The sequence below is a fragment of the Bacillus rossius genome, chromosome 12 (genome assembly GCF_032445375.1).
Source record: "Bacillus rossius redtenbacheri isolate Brsri chromosome 12, Brsri_v3, whole genome shotgun sequence".
Lineage (NCBI taxonomy): Eukaryota > Metazoa > Arthropoda > Insecta > Phasmatodea > Bacillidae > Bacillus > Bacillus rossius.
The window spans coordinates 4529044-4556222 of NC_086339.1; the positions used below are offsets into that span (position 1 = coordinate 4529044).

At 38.3% G+C, this 27179-nt stretch overlaps 2 protein-coding genes across 2 annotated transcripts in view; both read right to left on the bottom strand.

The window, feature by feature from the left end:
* Positions 1-27179, bottom strand: part of LOC134537171 (uncharacterized) — a 60711-nt gene that overhangs the window by 7212 nt on the left and 26320 nt on the right. The gene's annotated exons all lie outside the window — the stretch shown is intronic.
* LOC134537170 (uncharacterized) lies at positions 7461-15957 on the bottom strand. The gene is made up of 2 exons (XM_063377430.1): positions 15900-15957; positions 7461-9970 (listed from the first exon to the last, which is right to left on the bottom strand). Exon 2 carries the CDS (start codon positions 9956-9958, stop codon positions 8129-8131), a length of 1830 nt encoding a protein of 609 aa, XP_063233500.1. The 5' UTR covers positions 9959-9970; positions 15900-15957; the 3' UTR covers positions 7461-8128.

The window sequence follows — 27179 nt, forward strand, 5'->3', positions numbered from 1 at the left end:
TTCTGTATGATTTAGATTGTTGAAGCCTTCTCTGTAGGGGTCCTTGGACATTACATAGTGTATTGGTCCAGATCCTGCCTTGACAAGCGCAATAATATTTTTAATGTGTGGGTTGGCTTGCTGGTGGGATTGAAGATCTTGGAAAGCTAAAGGAAAATCGGTAAGAAGTGCCTGGCACATAATCGGTTGTTCGTCTGGAGGGTTCTGAACTGTAGGATTCTCAAACATGCGAGACAGGGTGTCCGGTACAATGTTTTGCGAGCCGCGAATGTGTTGAATTTTAAATTTCAGAGAAGAAATTTTGGCAATCCAACGGCAAGTTTACCTAGCTGTTTAGGGTATGCCAACAGCCATGCCAAGTCTTGGTTATCTGTTTCTTGGAGAAAATCTCGGTGTTCCAAAAATTGGCGAAAATTATCTATTCCTAAAGCTACTGCTAAGCATTCCAATCCGTATACTGATGAGAATTTCTTCTCTTGTGTGTGAGTGTGCGCGAAGCAAAGCAATCGGCTGTCGGTGGCCTTCAAACTCCTGTGATAGTACGGCGCCAATAGCGTCACTGGATGCATCTGTTTACAAAATAAAAGGTTTTGTGAAATCTGCCATACGTTGGACAGGGGGGCTGGCTATCGCCTGTTTTAAAACTTGAAAGGATTTTTCCTGTTCTGGACCCCATACAAAAGGTGAGTTTTTCTTACGCAGTGAGTTAAGTGGTGCAGCCTTCTCTGCGAAGTGAGGAATGTACTTCGAATAAAAATTGGCCATGCCAATCAAGCGGGCTAAGCCCTTGGGGTTTTTTGGTGGTTGAAAATCGCGTATGGCCTGAGTGCGAGAAGGATATATAGTTACGCCTTTGTTTGAAACTAAGTGTCCTAGAAAAGAAAGCTCTTGGTCTGCAAATTTGACCGTTTTTGTGTTTACTGTAAGGCCTGCCTTGCGTAATCTGAGTAGCACTTCTGCCAAATGTTTTGTGTGTTCCTCAAAGGATTCTGAAAAAACTATTACATCATCCAGATAATTGTATTCTGATTTAAATTTTGAGATCCCCTAATAATTTGTCCAGTATTCGATTGAGGACTTGGGCGCCGGTGGCCAATCCAAATGGTACGACTGTGTACTGATATAAGTTCCAGGGAACACAGAAGGCTGTAATAGGTTTTGAATCCTTAGCTAAGGGAATTTGGTGATATGCTGAGTTCAAATCGAAAACACTAAAATACTTGGCTTTACTGAACCAATGGAATGCTGTATTGAGGTCGAGTAAAGGATTAGTTTCTATGGACATGAGCTGATTAACTTTTCTGAAATTCACCACGAAGCGTTGTTCATCTATGCCCTTAGGCACTAGAAAGGCTGGGGAACTGTATGTTGAGGTAGAGGGTTCGATGACTTGTTTATCCAAGAGATTCTGAACATGGTTTCGCATAATTTCCATCTTAGGTCCTAACAACTGATAGAGGCGTGATTTCACCGAAGTCTTATCTATCAACTGAATCTCGTACTCAATTAGATGTGTTCGCCCTAATTTACTGTTAAGAACATCAGGGAAACGACTGCATAAGTATTTAATTGCGGCCTTTTCCTGTGGGTTGAATGATCTAAGCCAGTCACACTTTCATCTTCTGCTGTGGCTAGACATATGTTGGTAGATCCCAAATTCATTTTTTCTGGCACCCCAAAAGAATTCCAATGTTTTTGTTGAACTTAAAAATTCCTGCCCTGAAGGCCTATAATTAAACCCGTTTTAGCAATGAAATCAGAGCCATAACTAAGGTCTGTAGCAGTTCTTCAGACACTAAAAACGGAAAAAAAATTGAATATAGATCAATTTTGATTTTAATTACTACTGCAGTGTTCACATTTAAGGGCTGTTCAGATGCCATGACATAATGTAAATCGGTGGCTTCCGTTTTCAGGATCAACTTACTCTCTCTTAATGTACGAAATAATTTGTCAGAAATGAATCTTTGCACTGATCCAGTGTGAATTAGACCTGGTAATTCATGTTTGCCAATTAATGGTTTTGTGTAGGATAATACAATAGTAAGACAACCAAAAATGTTACATTTTCTCTTGCTACTGTTAGTGGGGGTAATGCAGGTTTTACATGTGTGAATCTCACTACGGTCTTCCCTGTGTTTGTTTTGATCTGTTTTGTTTTCCCCTCTTTCAAGGTTACTTTTTTGTTTTTGTGTTTGCCCTTATCTTTCGTGTGAGATCTGGGTGGATTTAAATTAGAACTGTTCTTTTTCTGTGATTTATTGTTTACCTTCACTGGCCGCATGTCGACAATGTCGGTAAAATTTCTTGTGAGAGTATATTTCGGTGGACCTGAAGTAAATTGTTCGGGCCACCGCCTTACAAGTTTTTTGGATGATTGTAATTTTGTTGTCGCTTATTTTTGTCTCGGTACTGTTCCAGATTATGTCCTGGCCTCTTGCAGAAATTACATTACAATGCTTGTGCCTGAATAAACTTAGGTTAGGAAACAAAATAGGTACTGTCCTGATGTTTTTGTTGTTGGTGTTGTGGTTGTGGTTGTGGTTTATGGAAAGTCCTGGGTTCGATGTCAATACTGCGTTTTTGGTAACTGCTAAAATATCCTAGCCGATTTCTCTGAAAATCTACAAACTCAACATTTGTGGAGTGTATGCACAGCTTATGCAATTCCGCAAAAGTCTGCGGGCAGGTCTGAAACTCTGATCTAGAGCATTCTTCTGGGCTGAGACCATCCAGGATCGTACTGACAACCTCGTGTTCTGAAACACCTAGTCTGAGAATGGTCAACGCTTCTTTGACATCATAAATGTAACTTTGTAGGGGTTCGTTGCGTTGCTGCAAACGATTGTACCATTCTAAATGTATGTATAAAAGAAGCCGCACCGAAATAAAAAAAAATCTATAATGTCGGTATGATACTGGTCAAAGGAGAGGTTATTTTGAATGGCCAATGTAGTGCGCTCACTCAAAGGTGGCTGTGTTAAGGGAAAAATCACCTCTAAAAGCTGTTTGTCAGGGATACCACCCTTAAGGTGTAATTTTAGTAAATGTCTCAAAAATTCGATTAATTTCTTTGGGTTCAAACCATCTGTATCCGGTAGACCTGATAGCAATCTTTCAATGGGGTGCGCAATTTTAGAGTAAAAACTGTAGCTTGTTTCTGGTCTACTGATTGGTATTTGTGTGGTTTGTGCTGGTGGATTTGCGAGGTCAGAGTTGGTTGAGCCGGGGTGGTAAACAGTGGCTGGGCTGAGTAGGGAGGGTGTGACCTTGGGTGCGGTCAGCTGGTGTGGAACATGAGTCGCGAGTGGCAGCGGGGTGGTTTGCCAGGAGGGAAAAACCGATGTGATCTTTTGGTATGGGTTGAAAGGTAGATGTGTGGTTGTGAAAGGCCAATACATACTGCTCAAACAGTGGTGGACTGGGTAGTTGCTGGCCTCTAAAAATGGCTGCAAAAATGTCACACTAGTGACAGGCTGAGTGGTTGTCGAATGGTAAGGGGCAACTGTGAATAGCGGCTGAGTAGCAGCCCGATGAGCAGGGGGTATGACCGTCGCTGTGTGGGTGTTCATTGGGACGATGTAGGGAGTGGAATGCTCACTGTGTGGCCGGAAGGTGGGATGAACTGGTAATGAAATGTCTGGCATTATCCCTGTATGTCACCTCTGGGTACTGCACTTCAGTCGGGACAGGCCTCAGGTGGTAAATCAGGGATTTCCCCTTTGGACATGGCTCCGGGATCTATCCCGAGGGTTTGTGTTCGAGAAACCTGGTCTAAATCTTACCGGGTATTGTCGAGAACCGTTGCTCTAGCTCTCAATTTAGCCATAAGGCTGGGTGCTTGTGTAAGACTTTTTTCGATTTCACGCTGGTAGATACCATTCAATTTTCCTTTGGATAAGGTACTTAGGTTATTGAACCTGCGTGTGACATGAGCGAGTCTCGTTAGGTACCTAGACATGTTGGCCTGACTTTGTTCATTTTCTATGTCCTGTGTAGCCTGGACAATTTCTTGGAACTTTGAACAAGTGACATTGAACTCGTTCAAACAATCGATATCAAGGCTTCGGGCAGACATTGGGATGGCATCTTGTATAGCCACCTTAAGACGACATCTAAGGGCTTGAGCATCCCCGAGTCAGAAATGTTTCGAAGCATTAACTCGTATTGGACTTCGTCCTTAAGCAAAAGCTCGGGTGCGAACATTTTGCTTCTATAATGTTGGTGGATAACCAAAGAAAACACTTAGACACAAAATAATCCGTTGTCACTTAAATTTAATGCACATAGACCCTCTTAAGACTAACTTAGCATTTAACACTTACACTATGTCTTAAATTTAATACATTGTTCTGCCAAGACCTAGATATTGCGGGAGTATGTGCCTTTAGACTTAGAAAACTCATAAACGTCTTTAACAAAGCATTCAACTAGAAAAAAATTAAAAACAATATTTGCAGTCATCAAAATATCGCTGTATGTATTATTATTATTATTATTATTATGTGCAAGGAATAAATGGACGCCTGTCGGCACCGGGGTATGCTTGACGTACTTCTAATCGCGTAGCGCGAGCCGACAGATTATGCCATGGTGAAAGATAGTGAGGGGGGAGATAAGATAGTCACCATCCACACGAGACGGAACAAGAGTCACGTGGGGACGACACTGGACTTCCCAAGCATAAATAACACAGCTGGGTGCCAAACGAATTTTGGGGCGAGCGAAAGAGAAGATAAATTTCTTTGAGACAGGCTACTGATTGTGCGCCGAAGTGACTTCGGCGGTGAATGACCGCCCTTGGGGAATGGTCGATGGGGACGGGGGGCAGGGATCGCACGAGTGTGCAGGCACGTACTTCGTGATAAGCTACGCTGTAAGCCTTAATGGCGGGGAGGTGCCCGTCTGGACTCAGGGCCACGCACTGAGTTACAGTCTCACTGGAAGGCCTCTAATATGGACTAAAATTTTAACTTATACTTCAAAGCAAAATATGTGAATCAGAGACAGCTTACAATTATTCATACAATAAGGTTACCAATAAACCAAAACTAATGAAAATTTAAAATTTGATTTTTTTTATATTTTAAATAATGACCAATATATGTCCATAGACATAACTGTCGCGTATATGCAACCTAAACCACGCTCTGCTACCACTTTGTAACTGACTCTCGTGCTACAATATAAAATATAATTGCCCAAGTGGCTGATTAAGAACTGAAAGTGTGTGAGCAAAAAAGACTTATTAACTATACCATCAGAGGGAGCAACGAGAGGCCAGACAAATTAATTTAGATTTTCCCCTTAAAACAGGAGGGGGAAGGATGATCGTAATTTATTAAAGAGATACTACAAACATGTCTATAGGCATCTTGGTTTATTCCTTAGAATTTTATTTTCCTGTTAAAATTAAATTTCACATAAGAACTCAATGGAAATATCACACACACTCACGCACACACACTATATATATATATATATATATATATATATATATATATATATATAAAGAGAGAATGCTAAGTGCTGCGAAAACTACGGATGTGCCCGAAACCATATTAAATGTTAGCAAAAATTATTAAATTAAATACATTATATTAATTTTATAAATGTGTAAAGACAAGCTATCTGTGAAATTACTTTTATTTCCAATCATATGACATTACCCAGACAAAACAATAAAATAATTTGGTCTAGATATATATATATATAAATTTGCAAGTTCCTGTTACTTAAGTTCACATCTTCCTATTGGTCCATAAGCTGACCCTTTTAAGCTTAAGTTTTCACTCACGAATCATTGACAATTTGGTGGCGGATGGATCAAAAGGTGGCAATAGGCCTTAGAGGACCAGAGTGGTAGTCCCTAGGCCATCGCAGGAAACAGCGCTGGGAAGACTCCCGAGAAAACTACCAGATCTCCGAGGCTGGCTCTAGGAGTATATCTGGAAACCGTTTCTTGTATTCTTGGACCCTGCCAAAGCAGGGCTGATTACGCCGTCACTCCGGACGGTGCCGCGTCTTGGCTGGCCAAATCCCGACGTGGTAGATAATGAATAATGAATAATTTAATTTAATTTACATAGAAGCGGTAGTACTGAAAAAAATAACTCTAATTTTTACAACTGGCTGGCTATATTATACTATCTAATCTAGGTATCTCATCCCTTGTAGCATGTTGACTACATAATGCGACTATCTCTGCCGGAACCAGCGTCGACAATTACCGTATACCAGCCAGAAAGAGGTCACGCGCAGAAGTGCCAGGGCGCGCGGAAAGTGTCTTAATTAAAGACAGGGTTCAGACCTGGAGGAAAGGTTGGGGGGGGGGTGTACCGAAGGTATCCGAAGATGCCCGAAGGGGCGGGGCGAGAACAAAACACAACCCGAGTGGTTAACTCGAAGTTCGCGCGATCACTGCGCTATCTAGAGAGCAACTCCGAAACAACCGCCTATCGACTCTAGCCAGATCGAGATGGTGAAGCCTGTGTCCTTATGCAGTAGCCAGTGCTGCGCTCTGGCAGTCTAACTGAGAGGAGGAATGGAAGTACCCATCTCTGGCGCCCAGGGAGCGCTCGGGGCATTTCTCTGTCAGCCACGAGGTGGTTAGTTGGCGTGGGTGTCTCCAAACGCACCACAGCTCTGTAGGCTGAACGGCCTTGACTCAGGCCACTCGCCCTGCTGGGTTCATAAACTTTCAATGACACTCGCTAAGGGGCGTGGTAAGAGGGGGGACTAAACAACACCACTCGGCATGGGAAAACGCGCCCTAATGTGACTTTCCACGACCAAAGTCCACTCTTTTCAAATCAAACGCGCCTTGTCAGGCGTGTTGCGTCACTGGAGGTCGCAAGGGCGGAGGATATCTACAGCAAACGGGTATGCAGATACCCGTAACACCACAACAAAATGTAACTTAAAAAATAACCCGCAAAAATATTATTATTCTGAAAAGTAACATAAAATGTTTACCAAAAGTACCACATGCCACAATATTTAACTGTAGAATACACTTTGGAAATATATTTGCGGTCGTGGCTGGCACGGTAGATGGAGGTAAGAAGCGTCTCATAATATGCATATTTTATGAATACACAGAGCTTCTAGTACTTACCTCTGTCTCGAAGATAAATAAAAATACTTCGATTGCAGCCTATCTTCAGTGTGTCAACCAATCACAGTCATACTACTTGCTTTAGTGGCCAGCACAGCATATATGCTTACGGTTGCCATCCGAGGCGTTTTCCTATTTAAATATAAATACAATTGAATCCACTGTAACGAACACTCAGATTATATAGGTACATGTTTTATACTGGCTCATCAATGGCCCACATCACAAAGGAGTAGCTTCATTCAAGAACTTGAAATCAGGAGCTCATTGCATAAATCTAAGTAAATTGCATTTTACATAATATACAACTATACATAATAAATGTTAGAAAACAATCTTCATTTGAATACATTTACTTCAAATTATAAAGAGTTTAATACAGTCAAAACACATAGTAGAATATAAAGATATTTTAAAAAAACAAATATGTTATATTTAGGGATATGCAACATTATGACAGATACCACAACATGCTTTCAGATATTTTATCATACCTATAAATCAAAATATTTGTATAAGTTTTTAATACATCTATGAGGTGGTGGATATCTTAAAGAGACAGGCCATATTTTTTTATGAAAATACTATATATAGACTCATATTAGGTTATTATTCATCCTATATAATTTTACAGACATTTCTACGAGTTTATTCACGCATCTAAAAATAGGTAATAAATATCAATTATTGATAAAAACAGTACTGTCTAAAAATACTTCAACTTTTTTCGTTACTTTTTGTTCATTGTTACACAAAAAACCTATAAAATGTGCATTTTCCTTAAACTAACAAAAATTACCACTCAAAATTACATCAGATACACTGTGTTAAAAATTTATTTCTCTGTCTGAAATCAAGAATGTCCAAGTAATAATGTGAAAAAAAAATAGTGTCATATAACCTTGCAGAGCAATTGTTTGTTATAAAACACACACACTGATAAATAAAGTATGTGAATATTTATAAAACACTAAAAACAAGCAAGTAAGTGTGAAAATCTTATTTAACTATTTATCTACCCCAAAAGTGAACCCAAGAAATTTCGGTAGTAAAAGCCAAAACACTAAAAACGAATCCCAGAAAAAGAACATAAAAAAATCCTTGTAAATGATTAATACTCAAAGGCACTTTAACACTTTCAGTTTTATCATAGTTTGAAAAGTTTTCCCCAAATGTATTGGACAAAATTTTTTCAATCAAACCAGACTCTCTTGAAAGCCATAGATAATTATTCACTATCTCAGAAAAAGGACAGTTTTCTCTAAACTCGGCAACTGCATAAACAGAGAAGAAAGTCTGCTCTATTAAATGGAGTAGTGGCCGTAAGTTCTGAAAGTACTCTGGCTTGCTCAATTCGTACTTCGCGCCGGTTGAAAAGTACAGAACACAGTCTCTCCTCTTAACTATTACATCACATAGTGCATCTTCCAAATTATTAACTACTTTTAGTCGCCCAAATATAATATTCGTTATTTTATCGTCAAAGTCTATGTCTGGCAAGAATGATGTTACATTAAAGGCAATGTTGGTACCAAAAACAGAGGGAACTTTTACGGATAAATATAGGTTGTCAATTTCATCCAACCTTGTCACGTCATCGTAAAACTGAGGTATTGTAATATAGCTGGTGAAAGATCCGCTGTAAGCGTTATTCAATACAATGCTGGTAAACAATATAGAACCGACGTACATTCTAAACCAAGCGGATTTGATCTGGTGCTGTATCATCCCCAGGAGGAATAGTCTAAACAGCTCCATGCCCTGAAATGAGAGCTGTGTATTTGATCCAGAGAAGAGCGAGCATAGCTTGCCGACAGAGACCAGGACCGGGTAAAAAAACAAGTACATGAGCCACAGCGGCTTAGTGAAGGGCAAAGCAGCGGTCATCCAGGGTGGAACTTGCTGGGCTTTGGGCACTATGATCACGAACTTCTCTATCATGTACGGGTATGTAGATCTGTACAGACGCTGTGATTGGAGCAAGGTAAATGGATATGTAATATCGGGTGTTTCTTGATAAAACGAGTCCGAAAGGGCCCATCGGGAAAGGTCAACCAAAGTATTCCGCTGAGTTATAGCTGTCATGTTGGGGGGTTTAAAAATCAATTCTGCGACGTCACCAATTATGCCGCCCAAAGTTTTCTCTCCATTTGGCTTAGTCACTTCGTACATGAAAGGAGGGTAGTCGTGCGCGGGTAATTTTATGGGATATCCTCTAGCATTAATAAATAAGTTCTGATTTATACGCTGAATGATTTTTGCTGATGAAGATTTGCCTTTACTCACAAAGGGGTTAAAGCAATTGGCCACCGCGTGAGTTTCTAAACCATCAGCGCTCAGTAGCATAGTAATTTCCAATGAATTCAATGTTTCGTACTTCCTCCAGCTAGTTTCCAGTAGGTTAAAAGTTATATCCTTGCGAGGCCTGGTTAGGTCGGTGTCAATAAATATGACTGTGTACCATGACCTCCACAGAGGAGTCTTCGAAGCTAGCCAGAGTCTACGCATGAAGGCATGGACTTCGCCACTGCCACACATTATTATGAAAGCAGTACTTTGCCGGGGCATGTGAAGAGTCCCAAGTATAGTCTTTCCGAGTACAAACACTGGCAGTGCCAAAGCTGAATGTAATGAGCTGGTTAGTTTGACCTGCGTGACGTCCGGGGTTTCATCAGTGTACAGGGCAACTGTTCTCGCTGTCTCCTTCAAATGGCTGAGGATAATGGATGTGGCCTCTGTTACGAACTGCTGTACTTGTGTTCGACTTCTTCTCTCATCGACAGCAAGGGCTGCACTAGCAGTCACCACCAAGTTCAGCAAGAAAAGTAATGTTGGCGACATGAAGTTTAATTGCTGTAACAAAATAAGTTAGACTATTTAAAAACTAAATTCATTAGGAACAGTAGACATGCTTTTTAGTAATAATAACCCTACAACATTAAGAATACATAGGCGGTTGTCTTTCCACCTGTTTTCAAATAATATTTAATACATAAATCATACTAAATAATTTACAAAAAATTGACTTTTATATCAACACTGCAGAAATAATCAATCGGATTTAATATATTTTCTTATATTCACAAATAAGACCTACTTATGAACTTTCTTACTATTAATATATTGTCTTCAATTCACGTTTTATAATAATCATATTAGAACTTTTACTTTTTGAGGCTCTGACTGCTTACATTTACATTAAATACCTATTTAATTAATTTTAATTTTAATTTATGTTATATTATGTATACATATATTAATTAATGATAAATGATATTTATTTAAAAGCTATAAGGAGTTTAGGTAATTTGAGATCCAATAAGAATGGCGCACATTAGCCTCTAAATTGTTACATTCATTTGATGATTTAAAGTTATTAAAACTTGTTTTGTTTTATATCGAGGGAGAATATTTATTTTTCGGTAATACCTTTCGTCTACTTGGTCTAGACTATGTAGTATCAGAAACTATAACTCACAATTGTAAACATAAATATCATACGTTAAAAGAATAACACATAATTCTTATATGATTTTTGTTGTTTATTAAATTTTAAAGATATAGCTATTCCAAAAATATCTAAGAAGCAATGAATATTCAATAGGTCTTAAAAAATTTATTTTTGACTAAACATAACATTTTTTAACAATTTTTTTTTTCTATCCTCTATGCCCTCCAGACACTTTATTGCCAAACGTTTAATAGTATCTACAATGTAACAGGGCTTAGGTTGTGAGATTTATACTGTATGGTCGTCATTTCCTGTGGTTTTCATCGCAACCTTCACCTAATAGCCATTACTGTGTACTAAGGTGTGACCTACACTTTGTAGCCTTCCTGTATACTGTTGCTTTACCTACACCTCATTTGTTTTCGTTTGGACTGTGTCATGACGTACATCTTATTGCCTCGCCTCTGAACTGTCGCGCGATTTACACATTATAGTCTTTCCTTTGAACTGTTGTGTGATTTACGCCTCATAGGCTTTCCTGTGAACTGTAGCATGACATCCACATCATAGCCTTTCTTGTGGATTCTAACTTGACCTACACTTCGAAGCATTTTATTGATATGTTGTGTGACTTACACTTCAAGACCCTCCTGTGTATTGTAGTGTGGCCTACACCTTATAGCCTTTTTCTGTGGACTATGATGTGACCTATAAATCATATTCCTACCTGTGGAAATTAATGGTATCTAGACCTCATATTTTCACGTGGACTGTGACATAACATACACTTCAAAGCTTTTATTGTTTAACATGAGCTGTAGTCTTTCATTTGCAAGCACAAATATAATAATAAATCCGTCATTCAAGTTGTTCACTGCATCGTGAAAGTCATATACCCTAATTGTGTCTAATGTTTGAAGAAAGTCGTTACTTTAACTATGTTTACGCTTTAGCAGCTGAGTATATTTCATTCAATTGCCCTCCACTCGTCGTCTCACTTCCCCACACAATGCTCACTATCTCACTCACTGGCTTTTTATTTGTGAGATAGGGCGGAGACAGATGATACAGCTATCGCTCACGACTATACATTTATTGTTTTTGTTACACATGTTCAAGTGTTTAACTTACGACACATATATTTTAATTGGCAGCCGATATAGCCTAACGGTTAAATGTCTTAAAGAATGTTTTGATTCAAAAATAATTTATTTGTATATGAAGAAAACATTTATTAATTAAAATAAATTTTTTTAATCTTAAATATGTTTTTACCTACCGTAATGATTTCGTTACCTCAAATTTATAATTTGTTAGGTTTACAATATTAATATTTATATTCTAGTAATATTTTTCTACAAAAAAAGTTATTTTGTTGCAGCGTGTTTCGTCGCACACAGACCGATGCTTGTTTGAATCAAACACACCTGTCCCCAGGCTTGTAGGAACCAGGGGGGGGGGGGGGGGGCGACCCAGGCGACTGCCCGGCCATAACATTTCATGGCCGGGCAAAGTGATGGTTTTGCCCGGCCATTGCATCAGATGAACAAGAGGCATTGTGTTCACTGCAATGCTAAGTGGTTTTGTGGGATTTTCTTGTCTGTGCGTTACTTTATTCTTAAAATAAATTAAGACTTTTCGATAAGTGTACAGGCACAATAAATACGGCAACTGTTCTTGTTTTATTCTAAATATTCACGTTTCACAGTGCTGATAGCGGAAATATTATTGTGGGATATAAGACCAGTAAATGTTTCATCTCGTGCTTTGAATATATATACTGTATAGAAGTCGCGAGTGGATAGGATTTACTCTACGTTTTTCAGGAGCGTATGATGAGCAGCTTGGGAAATTCACCGCTGCAGTGCGCTGCCGTAACGCCCTGTATCGTCTTAGTTTGTTATTTACACGTTAGAGCGCAGCACTGTCGCCCGCTGTCATTCCCCCACATACCTCCCACCCAACATTCACTGCAGCTCAAGATCGTTCAACGGGAGTTTGCGCGTCACAAAACTGTAGGGATGAGAGGTGGGGTAGAGGGTGGGTGAAGGACAACGCGTGTTTGAGGGAGGGTGGGGAAGGGGTGTTTGAAGAGTTCGACACTTGTCCGCTAGGGAACACCACAAGTCGATGCCCTAGAGATGGTGGCGATTGCGGCGGTGAATTAACCAACTACCTCAAACCGTATTAGAAATTTTAAACCTGGGCTGGCGACTTCTATACAGTATATATATATTCAAAGTCTCGTGGCAGTAGCTTACGCTCCGTTTTTGTCCACCCTTGTCTACCTGACCTTCAGACCCTTTCATTCACCCCGCCTCGTTTCTACCTAACGGTAACGACCTGACGTGCAGAGCGCTTTCCACATCAGTCATCATTCAACAGCTGTACGTCTTGCTTTTAAGTCCAAGAAACTTTGTGAGCCGTACTACAGAACTGTTTTAAATAAACTTATTTATCTGTAGTATCGTTAGTAAGTAGTGCGGAATGGCAGTGATGAAAAACATTTAGGGTTTAAGGAGAAAATTTATAACAGTATTTTAATTTTTGCGGCGTACAATGACTCATAAAATCATCAACTTTTTCTTCAACAACCGTTCTGCACAGTCCTGCAGTTCATCACAACCACCACATAAAAAGCAGTGCACATTAGGCTGTAATGCCTGTGAAGACAAAGATCCTAAAGAAGAGTTGGATTCTTTTAACTCAGGTATTACTTTTGGGCAGTTTAGACTGAGACGAATTTTTACATGAACTCGAAAACCATATGTAATATATCCTATTTAACATTAAAGTTTAGTATGTCAGTACATTATTTTTTTCCTCTCGTCGCTCGTGATTATTCCATCGAGTAATAAAAAAATTTCTTTGAATCTCCAAATCATTGAACAAGAATTTATCAAACAGATTTGCAGTTATTTTTGAGCATCTTCACTCGCCTATTCTGTAGGGTTCACATTTTAAACTTATTCTTAAGGTGAGTCTGACAGTAAAAAATTAAAATATTGACTTTTTTAATTTTTAATACCAAAATAAAATTTCGACTTTCCTGAATAATAACTGTGCCTGCTTCAGCCGCATCTGCAGAGCGTTCATTTAGTGCACTTCGTCGTTTGAAGACATACTTGCGATCTTCAATGACCCAAAGACGTCTCACTAATTTGACTTTGCTTCATATTCATAGTGATAAAACTTCATCAATAGACATCAAGTCGGTTATTAAAGAATTTGTCTGCCGCAAGGACGAAAGAAAGAGGGGTTTTGGTAAAGTTTAATTTTTCTGTTGCTACTCATAAAAACATGAAGTCTGGGTGCTGTAATAATTCTTTCCCTTACATCAAAACTTCTGATGCCATTTCTAGTAGCTGTGTAGTTGTCAATGAAAAAATACGGATTGTTCGTACAAATAAAGCTGAGAATTTTGAGAATGTTTTTATGTATTGTAAATTAAATTATGAGGAACATTAAAATGCAATGATAGTAATATGTCGAACGGCTCACTATTCCGAGTTTTGTTATATTGTGATTTGACTTTATCAATTTGAATGTGTTATTTTGTCATATAACTTATCATAAGATATTTAGATTTTCAGATTTATTAATGGTAAAGCAGTTTTTCTGTCACGTTTTAAATTAATATTCAGTGGACACTAGGTACACCATATGCGTTTGTCAATACATTCTGAATATTGGCATCATCTAAGAATATTTAATTAAAGGTGTGTAACATTAAGAGTTCTCCTGTCCTGATATTCAAATGAATTTACTTAAGAGTGGGCAATGAGTGGGATAATGACGTCTTTGTTAAATTGTTTACTCAAGGCTCAGCCTCAATTAAATATTTGATTATAGCTTGTTTTGATTATTGCAGTTGTTTGTTAGCACATAATTAAGAAAATGTAATAACTATATATAGCTATAGATAGTTGGCAAAATATATCATCTCACACTACAAATATTCATCTTCAACAACCGTCATGTAATTAATTATGATGCAATTAGTGAAACATATTTTTAATTATTAATAATTTTTTGGCTTTTTCTACAGCTCTAGATAACTTGATGATATCTGGGAACTAAATTTGAAGGTGCTTGTAATTTATGTACTCTGTGCAGTGGGAAAATTAAACAAATTGCCTTTAAAATGAATTCTACGAGGCGAAAACTGAAAAGTGAACACTGTTTTGTTATGCCGAGAATTAAGTAAATTTGTTATAAAAAAAAAGTTAAAATTTCTGCTAGTAGTTAGTACATTCTATTTTTATGTACGAAATAACCTTAAATAGCACAATTTTGCTCCTTAGAATACTTCTTTTTTTCTACCGGGGGAGAGCCCCCGGACACTCCCCTTGTTAAATCCACCACTTGTAATGATACTCTCCTTTGCCCCCCCCCCCCCTAATTAAATATTTGCTTCCTACGTGCCTGCCTGTCCCGCAGTTAACAGTTACACGGTGAGGGCAAGTGCGCAAGGACGCAAGTGCACAGCTGCGTACTCGGCCTCAGACACGACTCCAGACAGCAGCGGGCCGCACGCGACACGCAGTGGAACACCTGCCTGTCCAACTACGTCACCCCCTGCAGGGCCAGCGAGGTCCGGAGGTACAGTCTGCCTGAAGTGAGAGGGGACACCGGCCTGCTCGCTGTGGGATGGCGCGCAGGTGTCTTGTCTGGAAAGTACTGAGCCGTGTCCAAAAATTGTCTTCCAACAAAACACGAAAGAACAAGTTAACAGTCTTTTGTCAACAATCATAGCATAAAACATTTAAAAGTAATACTTTACATCAATGTTTGTTTTATTAAATTATCAATTTTAATAATTTTATAACTGTTTAGAAAAAAACCAAATTATTATGGCTTCCGATTTAAGATACCAATTATTCTTCTCTCCAGTTCAAATAAGTGTCTGTGCGAATTAAAAAATTATTATTTGAAAAGTCAAAATTTTACTACAATGAGAAAAATATGGAAAATAAACACCAGAGCTGATCTGTAATATACTTATGTCAAAGCATATTACCACATTTCGGTACAGGAGCAGAATGATCTCTGAAACCACATTCTAACCCATACTTTAGAAAGGATCCAGTTGCTGGTGAACAGTTATACTCTCACAAAAAACAGAGGTTATGCTAGTCTCTCTGTTAACAGTGTAGGAGGTTGTACCTTTGTTATCAGTGTAGGAATACAGTGTGCATATAATTCTAGGTACTGCGGGAAAAAAATTATGTTTAAACCATGGAAAACCAATTTAAACTTATTACATATATTCCTCCAACAAATATTTCACATTTTTTTCTTGAGACATCAATGAACCATTCAGAAACTTACAAACTCTAACTTCCTAAGCGGACTGAGCTCCAAGTTCTTACAGAAGCTGAGGAGTATACTTAGCCACCCCGGCGGGGAACTCTGGAGACGAGTCTTGGCTGAGGCTATACTGCGTGTGGCTGGTGAGTCGAAGCGAGTATCGATCCTCGACGAGGTCGACTAATCGCGGCAGTCCTGAAGCCTTCATCGTGATCATATCTCCAATAATTATCACGATTAAAACTATTTGCATTGTTTTGCTAACCCATTACATGGCAATGATAATTGTCACGCAGTTTTTATATTCTGAGAGTAGGTACTTGAGCGGGAAATTTATCATATTTAGCATATCATAAATATAACTGTGTGTGAAAAAATTTAGTGATCACTTGTTTACCACTTAAGTTTCAAGCATTGCATTATATTTGTCTTAGTAAATTTCCATGGGTCCCAATAAACTGGCTCTATTTCATATTTCTATAATTTTTTTTTAATATTTCAGTCTTTCTTTTATTAATTTGCCATTATGTGACTCTTTCGAGTTCTGTTTAAACCACACTTTTATGTACAATACTTAATATTAATGCATCATGATTATACAATAGAATTTATATAAAAATCTTTTTCTACGTGTCATAAATTAGCCCATATTTTTATACTTAGTTTCCGAATGAATGTAGGCCCTTGAAGATGCCTATTTTAACCTTTCTCCCTTATTTGTCCTATTTATTATTCTTTGTAAGCCACCTTAGTTTAACAATAGTGCTCTCGTGTTTTTCCCATGAAACTTAAACTTTATTTTTATAAACTGCCTATAACATTGATTCGTGTGCCGTTTTGTTGTAACATACAGGAGCAAAATAGTTTTAAATAATTTTTTAGCAACGATATTTAAAAGACTATAAGAGTACGGTACGATGTACTGTAGAGTCAACATACCTACACAACTGGAATATAATGTAAAAGGTTTTTCAGGATAAGTATGTTTCAGTATGTATTAAATGAAGAGTGAGAATGCTTCATTAAATACATTGTAACCAGTACAACTGTTTACAGTTATATTATTACTATTTTGATTATTATTGTAACATTAATTGTATATTTCATAAGCCGATCTTATGTAATTAATTATTTTATTGTAAAGAGGACAACCAAAGTTAACCTATATAACACATCTAATTGTCAGAGACTACACACTTTTTAACTACAGGGTCATCTAAGCATTATTCTTTGGAAACTTTATTCATTTGCCTTAGTTCAGCACTCTTACACGCTAATATCCAAGTTTTATTTCACTATGCAGTTAATTTGGTTTGCTGATTTTTCCATAGCTCCTTGGTTGCTAGGGACGTAAAATAAATAGTTAGAAGGAAGAAAGAGGAGACGCCATCGCCATCTTGCAGCGGGAAGACGTTTCTCGAGCTGGGGCGAACCAAAGCCTTGGTTGCCGCCCGAGGAATTTAAGATTCGCGTCATCCGCGGTCGTGTGCTATCTAGAATTCTCCACACTATTATTTGTGAGAATAGTTCTGGACTGAATAAGTCTCAGATAGGGAGTATCGGCGACATCTAGTGCCAACTTCCGCGTCGGTCCCGTTCGTCCCGTAGTGGTTCCGGACGACTGATGTCCGCGAGAGCTACGATCGGCCACGACATTTGGTGAGACTGATCCAAATTAAAAACAGACTTTTTTAGGACGAGAGGGAAGTCGATTCTTCAACCAGACCCCCGGCTACCTCAGATCTTCTGTAGTTCGACAATTACAGCTTCCAGCGTCCAGTGTTCCAGCGTAGCAACAGACCACCTGGAGGTCCTGGGAAGAGAGCCTCAAGCCTCCGACAGATTATAGCTAGACCCGGCATGGTAGTCGATGTGTTCCTGTGACGTCATTTACATCTACTTACTGACACCTAGGTCGGAACAAAATGATAACATACACAGTAAATTATTTTGATTGTTCCTCTCGCTGGATTACATGTTAACAGTAACTTCACGTCAATATCAAAGAACCCATTAAAATCGTAGGTTTTCCAGCTATTGCTATTTCATTTACAGTAAATGTCAGTTACGTATAAAACAGACCGGGTCATAGGTAATGCAAATTTCCACTAGTCACACAACACTACCTAATTAGTTTTAATAATTACTCTCCTGCCAGTAATACAATGCAGTGACGTGCTAGCTGGATTAGCAGTCTGGGTAATTGATACAGCAGCAGCGTTCCTGAGATCTACTGCGGAAAGAATAGGCGCCAAAACCCCGCAAGAACAATAATTATTTACAGTTGACCATATATAATACATATTTCAATTAGAACATGCATTTGAATGAAGTAAATGCATGTAATTAAGAGGTATTTGTTTAAAGGTTAATTCAATATTACGAAAATTCAATGATAAATTATGTAAGTAATCAGCTGTACAAATTTACCAATCACAGGAAACAAGAATAACAAATATATGCTTCTGTAAAAAAGTAAAAAAAATTCCAGAAATTTTGAAGATGGAATTACGTCAGTAAAACAAATGTGGAAATCAACCAAACAACATATAAATTTTCAAAAAGAACAAGGCCAACAGACTGACAACCTGCAGTAAACTCTGTACGATCTTTGAATATATATACTGTATAGAAGTCGCGAGTGGATAGGATTTACTCTACGTTTTTCAGAAGCGTATGATGAGCAGCTTGGGAACTTCACCGCTGCAGTGCGCTGCCGTAACGCCCTGTATCGTCTTAGTTGTTATTTACACGTTAGAGCTCAGCGCTGTCGCCCGCTGTCATTCCTCGCACCCCTCATCAATCATTCACTGCAGCTGAACGTCGTTCAACGGGAGGGGGAAGGAGTGTTTGAAGAGTTCGAAACTTGTCCGCTAGGGACCAGCACAAGTCGATGCCCTAGAGATGGTGGCGATTGCGGCGGTGAATTAACCAACTACCTCACAACCGTATTAGAAATTTTAACCTGGGCAGGCGACTTCTATACAGTATATATATTCAAAGGTACGATACAACAGAGACCACACAGACACAGAAAGCGTTTTCCGATGGTAAATGGTGTGATGTTACAGGAACTGTTTTTTTTTTTTGGTAATGGGACACATGGAAACTGGTTGTACATTTTGGATGAATCATTTCTCTTCCACGATCTTCTTAAACGATACCAGTAGCATGTAAATGTATTTTCTGGCATAATGTGTGTATTGTAGAATTGCGGCTTGGTGGCTTGTTTGCTTGGCCAATCGTGAGGATTCGGCTATGTTCGGGCGTGTCCGCCACTCGTTGCCTTGATCGAGACCTCATCAGCGATGCTAACCGCACAGCCACGAGGCATACCTATCTCTAGTTATAGTCTAGATTTAAGAGTGAGGGGAGTTAGTCATGGCGCCAATCGTTGCCATGGCTGGCCAATCCCCTCCTAGCACATGATGCATGCGACCCTCTCCCTGCATGGCTAATCCCAGCATGACTAGGCGTATAGGCTTCGGCCTGAGACGCACCTAGGTCCCTCCCTTACCCGGACCCCTCCAAAATACACTTAGTTTTAGTTAGGTTAGGAAAAATCGAGACATCAACCACGATCGGCCACTTTCATCTGCATCGACATTCCTGCCCATTGGTGTCAAATGCCAATCATATTTATCTTGCAGCTTACCAGCACGTCCTTAACCACAAAGCTATCGTCCCGATTTAGAATAAGAATTTTTATATGTGTACAAATGGTAACACTCTTTTAAAGATGGTTTAATTTTTCTGTCCTCGTAAAGTTTTATCATGCCCACATTACCCAGCCTGTTAAGTTCTGATTCTTAAATATTTTTTAATGTTATTAATATTTATTTCTTAATTTAATTTAGTTAACTTGACTATAATCTCAGAACACTTATATCTTAAAATGTGGATGCTTTCTACTAACAATTATTTAGGTATGTGGACTATGTACCAAAAATTTTACTATGAATCAATATATCACCATATTCTAGGTTTTTATTGGTTTAGGGCTAGGTAACATATCACTTGTAACATATTATTTTTATTATAGTATTATAATCTATTTTATATAGGAAGGATTAGGTTTTTTTATAAAACACTGATGTTTTTATTAAAAATATTTTAATTAATTCCTTGTATGTGTTTGAACAGTAGGGTACATAAATTACAAAAGTGCAGCTTGGAAACAATTTTTTGGAATATGAATGAATTATAATTCCTCAAATATATACAAAACATAGAACTGGCATTTTAAAAACCTTTACAACCCAATATTCTAAAATAAATTTTCTTTACAAATACATAAAAAAGTATTCATATAGGATTTCTAGCTGTCATATTTACACTGAAAGAAGATATTGTTACACTAAGAATCTATATGTTAGGATTCGAATTCAATCCTCGCAAATAATATGCTTTTCCTAGCTTAGTACTTGGTACTACTCTCTGTAAACAATTCAAACTTGCGAGATAGTATCAAATTTACATTTAACGGTGTTGTTCGAGGGTTGCTACATAGTCTTCAAATTCGATGGGGTTTTTCACAACACAGTTCTGGATTCCTCTGGCCATTTTAGTGATGCCACTGCCGCACTTGTGGGCGTAGAACTCCTAACGCAGGCCTATGAACTCAACATGATCCTTCCTTAGCATTCATCCTTATATTTGCCCACCACTTTCTTGTTGGTGGGCGAATAGTGCGGATGGTCGGTACGTTAGCCGGATGTGTAGTTCCAGTAGCCATGTCTTCGTAAAAGTCGTTCTAGTCGTAACACTTTTCAGGATTTATTCATTACTGGCATTAAGGGCGTATGTCCCGTTCCAGGTCATGATTTTAGATTTATAGTAATCACTGATCAACTTTTGGACATTTTCAATCGTTTAACTTTCATGAAATGAAAAATATATATAGTTGCATACTTTTTGCATAATTAGCTTTTAAAGTTACATTTTTAACCTTTTTGGGTTGTACAAATAAGGAGAATTTAATTTATTGCAGAACTGAAACTTTTTAGGATTAACTGCTATGCCACTGGCTACTTCAAGAAATGGTTTGCATTTCTTTCAGAAAATATTAATAATTTTACCTGACATTTCAAAATTCTCAAAATTTGTATGATCTTGACAGCCAAGAAACATGAAATGAGTTTTTGTGATATAAATGCAAACCATTTCTTGAAGTAGCCAGTGGCATTGCAGTTAATCCTAAAAAGTTTCAGTTCTGCAATAAATTAAATTCTCGTTATTTGTACAACCCAAAAAGGTTTAAATGTAACTCTGGCAGCTAATTATGCAAAAAGTATGCAACTATATATATTTTTCATTTCGTGAAAGTTAAACGATTGAAAATGTCTAAACGTTGATCAGTGATTAATATAAATCTAAAATCATGACCTGGAACGGGTCATACACCCTTAATACTTATATTGATCTCTCCCTCATGTCTCCTGCCCCTCCCTTCTCCCCTCCTGATGGCGACTCTTCGTATACCGCGGGCCGAGTCCTTCTCCTCCACTCCACCCCTTGCCTCGCATGGGCCAATTCCCCCCACCTAACTCCTACCCTCATCCTTGGTCGACATAGGGATGTGTCACACTTTACCGGTCAAAAGAGATGCATCTAGTTAATGATTGCGGCAAGGGAGAGAGTGAGTAATTGAGCAGCGTTGGAATGATTACACAGGTCTACAACAAAAATTTTGATTTGATAAAAGTGGCTAATCTTTGTGTTTTTTTTGGTGTGCTGGAACCGAAAATGATGTCCTTTTTCTCCATCATGTACAGTTTTTTTTTCAAAACCGTATAACATAGTAGAAGGTGTGTAGCATACCTATTTTTCTATATAATAGATGTGGAAAGTGTAGGGTTTGTTCTCCCTTGAACATTTGGTAAGATGTTTAACAAAAATTCAATAACATAAAATACAATACAAGTACAATGTACAATACTTTAAAATAAACCATAAGTAATAAATTCTAACATCAATCACCCTCAGAAGGTTTTGTAGGCATTTAGCTCCAGGCACAATGTGTTCAGACAGGAACTGCGATAAAAGGACACAATCAGCTGACATTTTTTTAGGTTTTTCCATTTTAAACAATACAATATATAAGTCCAATCACATATCAGAGTGGCAGAGTACACAAACATTTCACTTAAAACATTTTCTTTTTTCTTGGAAAGTTATGCGTGTGCGCCTCCGTGTATAGGACGCTTCAGATGATTCACGATGTAGCATCCAACAATAGTCCACTAGCATATTCACGTTTCACCTACCTTGGTATCTACGGTCCATCTCCTTAATGTATTGGTGGAACCGTTGGCCTTGTTCTTTACTGGTGTTCCCCAAGTTTTCCGGAAAACAGTTCACATGCGAGTTAAGAAGTGAACCTTTAGACTCATCCTGCAACCTTGTTGTTCAAACGCGTGCAACATGCGTTCCACGATACTTCTGTAGTTCGGATGCTTCACGTCTCGAAGGAACTTCTCTATAACCTTCTTGAAAAAATTCCAGGCTTCCTGCTCCTTCTCATTCGTGGTCAGAACAAATTTTCATCTGCAAAAGGTTTTCTGATGTTTGGACCTACAAAGATCCCTTCTCTCAGCTTGGCGTCACTGAAACCAGGAAGCACGGAGCATAAGTACTTGAAACATGCATCTGTTTGATTGAGAGACTTAACGAATGGTTTCATCAACCGGAGCTTTATGTGTAGAGGAGGTAGCAGGATTTCGTCAGGAGGAACCAAACTGTCTCTAATGACATTCTTTTCGCCTTGAAACAGAGAATCTCTTCATGGCCAAATTTTTTTTTTCAGTGGGTATTTCTATCACGGCTATCCCATAAGCACAAAAACCAAGGAAACTTTGTGTACCCAGATCGTTGACATAGCAGCATGGTCATAGGCGTGCGCAGGACTTCAGTAGTGGTGGTGCCAGATTACACAACAGCCCTATCATTTCACTGACCCCGAGCCTAAAGCGGGGGGTCCGGGGGTCCTCCCCCGGAAAAAAATTTGGATTTGAAAGCGCAAAATGGTGCTATTTAAGGTGTGTATTATTTCTGCTTGTAAAAAAAATATATAATGTTAACCCTAATGGTGGTGCCAAGGCACCTGTGGCACCTACCGTGCGCACGCCTATGAGCATGGTGATTACGTTTAAACCCCCACAAATCAACCACTCATGCTCATTATAACGAATTCTGTCGAGAAGTAATGAGAAATTTTGTATGTTTCTTTTAAATGTACCGAATGACCAACCAGCACTGAGGCATATGTATTGCCATTGTGTAATAAAACGGCCTTCAGACTTATTTTCGAAGAGTCAATGAATAAACGCCATTGATTTGAGTCATATTGTACACCAAATTGGCCCATCAGTCCAGGAATGTCTTTACAGTACACAAGATTCTCATCCTGTGCAAAGTAAGGTACAAAAAAATTTTCGCGATGTCGATAACATGAAAAATATGTGCCTGTTTGTAATAAATTTTTGTTTTTAAGGCGAAAGCCAAGTAACTGAGTAGCATCTTTCTAAAGTCCAAGATCTCGCACTAAGTCATTCCACTCCTGTTGTGAAAAAAAGCTGCTGTTCTTTATCTGAACTGTCTGGTTTGAAATCACTGTTTGATTCATACTTTTCTACGTTGGAAGCTTCCCCCTCTATTTCCCAATCAAGGCTGTCCCAGTCATCAGGAGGTTAAGGAACTGGCAATCCCGGACCGTGTGGTACCGGACGACTAGCAGATTCAAGATTAGGGTAATTAATGAGCTTCTGGTTTTTGGAATTATAACCTTGAACATCACAGATACAAAAGTAACAGTCTTCCCCGTCGTTTCTTTTTGCTCCCTCCACATCGTTGGGATAGAAAATCTAAAATATTTTGCTTCTCGTTTGTATCACAAGCGAAGTTTTTCTATGCAGCTATGGTATACTTTGTGAGGAGCCCACACTTTATCTTGATCACCTATTCTTAACCCTAAATATGCATAATATACCTTCTTGACGAAATCGTTTATATTTCGTTGGTATTTCTTGATTATGTACTCACCAGAGATAAAAAAAAAATAGTAATCTGGACTGGCAACGCTACAACGATGAGACATCTTTGACAATTTCAGTTCTTAAACGCACAAACTTTTGTAACCACTTGCACGCAACTATGTGCATTCACTTCACTAACACAACTCGACTGGCTGACTGCGAGAATGAGCAGCCACATGGTCCAGATATAACAAGTTTATACCGGTTTAGCTTCCAACACTTACTAATGAGGACAGACAAGAAGTATGTTCCTGTCTGTACAGGTTGTGCCTGGAGCTTCATGCCTACACCACCCACTGCGAGAGAGTAATGCAATATAGAAAACGTTTAATGAAAAACAAACACTAGCAGTTACAAGTGTAATAACTACAAATTTTTTATACTTTTTATACTTTTTTATATATTTTCTATTCATTTTAATTAGCAGCATTTACGGTAAAACATATAATACTCGTTACAAGTCAACGAAATACACCATATTATTTTTATATTTAAGTTTATTTATGTATTTATTTAATTATTTATTCCCTTAAATTATTATTTATTTTATTAATTTGATTAATTATAATTATATACAAACAATATCTGTTACAAGTGTAATTTATTCATGTATGTATGCATGCATGCTACACAACTGCTATTATGTTACATGGTTTAGAAAAAAACTGTAGGTGATGCAGAAAAAATGACTTCATTTTCGGTATCAACACACCCAAAACATAAAGATAAGCCAATATAATGAAATCAAAATTTAAAAAAATATATATATTTTTGTAGACCTGTGTTAATGACCACTACATTATATTTTAAAAATTATGGCAGCCAAGAAATCGGACAAGATAACAGATGCCATGCTAATAAATACTACTGTATTCTAGCAGGTAAAATTTAAACTAATATTGTGACAGTGCTCTCTAACATGCGATGTGTGCACTATGCGACACTAGTGCCCGTAGGAACATGTAATAATGGTGGTTTGTTTTAAACAGGAGATGCTATTAATTCATAACAAAAAAATACAAGTCTGAATATGTATGTTATTTTTATGTATCTTATACATTCCTAATCTGGTAAATATATCAATAGCTGTGTGGTCACAGGCGTATGTTGTCCAAACGCTAATTCTGAGCTGTAATGGTTCGAATCAACTGTTTTCCAAAGTATTTATAAAAATAAATTAATTTAATATCTCGAGAAGAGCCATAACAACATTGGTGGTTAATTGAGCATCGACGGTATGTACATGAGAGATGGTGATGCTGGCGCTCTATATAAACAAACAGGAGACACAAAGATTGCGTAAATTTCGTCATCCAAGATGGCTACCTCTTGAAGAACAAAAAAACAAGATAAAGGCTTTGATGTAATTCAAGATAGTGTCCTATAGCATATGTGATGCAAACGTCTACCATAATGTAAAGTACAACGATCGTGATGAATTTTAAGATAGTAGGATTCAAAATAGCCACTGAGGTAAAATCAAAATCAAATGTAAAAAGATCATCCAAGATGGCTCCTTTGAAATCAAATAATGATCGGTCACCAACCCCAATACAAAAATCCAGATCCTAGAACCTGTAGCCAGAGAAACCAATATTAATTAATGTATATCAAAATATTTTTAACTAATTATTTACCCCAAATGCATTGCCAAAAAAATTCGGTTATAAAAGCCACGACACCCAAAGCGCAACCCAAAAAAAGAAGATAAAAAAATCCTTCTAAATGTTTCGTACTCAAACGTATTATAACACTGTCCGTTTTTTGGTAATTTGAAAATATTCTTCTAAAATTATCAGACAAAATTTTGTCAATCATACCAGACTCTCTTGCCAACCATAAGTTATAACTCACAATGTCAGCAAAAGGACAGTTTTCTCTGAACTCGGCAACAGTAAACACAGAGAAGAAAGTTTGCTCCATTAAATGGAGTAGTGGCCGTGAGTTCAGGAAGTATTCTGGCTTGCTCAGTTCATACTTAGCACCGATTGAAAAGTACAGAACACACACACTCCTCTTAACTGCTGCGTCATGTAGTGCATCATCCACTTTATTAACTAACTTTAGTCGCCGAACAAATATATCTGTTATCTTATCGTTCAAGTCTAATTCTGATAATACTGCTGATATGTCAACAGCTATGTTAGTACCAAACACAAATGGAACTATCACGGATAAGTCTAGGCTGTCAATTTCATCAAGCCTTTTCACGTCTTCGTAAAACTGAGGTATTGTAATATAACTGGTGAAAGATCCGCTGTAAGCATTATTCAATACGATGTTGAAAAACATTATTGAACCGACGTACATTCTAAACCAAGCGGATTCGATTTGGTTTTGTATCATCCCCAGGAAGAATAGTCTGAACAACTCCATGCCCTGTAGTGACCGCTGTGTATTTGATCCAGAGAAGAGCGAGCATAGCTTGCCGACGGAGACCAGGGCCGGGTAACAAAACAAGTACATGAGCCACAGCGGCTTAGTGAAGGGCAAAGCAGCGGTCATCCAGGGAGGCACTTGCTGGGCCTTAGGCACTATGACCACAAGCTTCTCTATTATGTACGGGTACGTAGATCTGTACAGGTGCTTTGGTTGGAGGAGTGTAACAGGATACACAATGTCGGCTGTTTCTTGATAAAACGAGTCCGAAAGGGTCCATCGGGAGATATCAACCAAGGAATTCGGCTGAGTTACGATTGACATGTTGGCAGGTTTAAAAACCAATTCTGTGACTTCACCAACAATGCCGCCCAAAGTTTTCTCTCCATTGGGCTTAGTCACTTCGTACATGAAAGGAGGGTAGTGATGTGCGGGTAATTTCACGGGGTATCCTCTAGCATTAATAACTAAGTTCTGGTTTATACGCTGATTGAATTTTGCTGAAGAAGATTTGCCTTTACTCACAAACGGGTTAAAGCAATTGGCCACCGTGTGTATTTCTAAACCATCAGCACTCACTAGCATAGTAATTACCAATGAATTCAATGTTTCGTACTTCTTCCAGCTGGTTTCCAGTAGGTTAAAAGTTATATCCTTGTGTGTTCTGGTTAGGTTGGTGTCAATTAATATGACTGTGTACCATGACCTCCACAGAGGAGTCTTCGAAGCTAGCCAGAGTCTACGCATGAAGACATGGACTTCGCCGCTGCCACACATTATTATGAAAGCAGTACTTTGCCAGGGCAAGTGACGAGTTCCGAGTATAGTCTTGCCGAGTACAAACACTGGCAGTGCCAAAGCTGAATGTAATGAGCTGGTTAGTTTGACC

Bases quoted from the DNA above. Each gene is read 5' to 3' on its own strand.
- LOC134537170 (XM_063377430.1), bottom strand. From the start codon at position 9,958: ATGTCGCCAACATTACTTTTCTTGCTGAACTTGGTGGTGACTGCTAGT.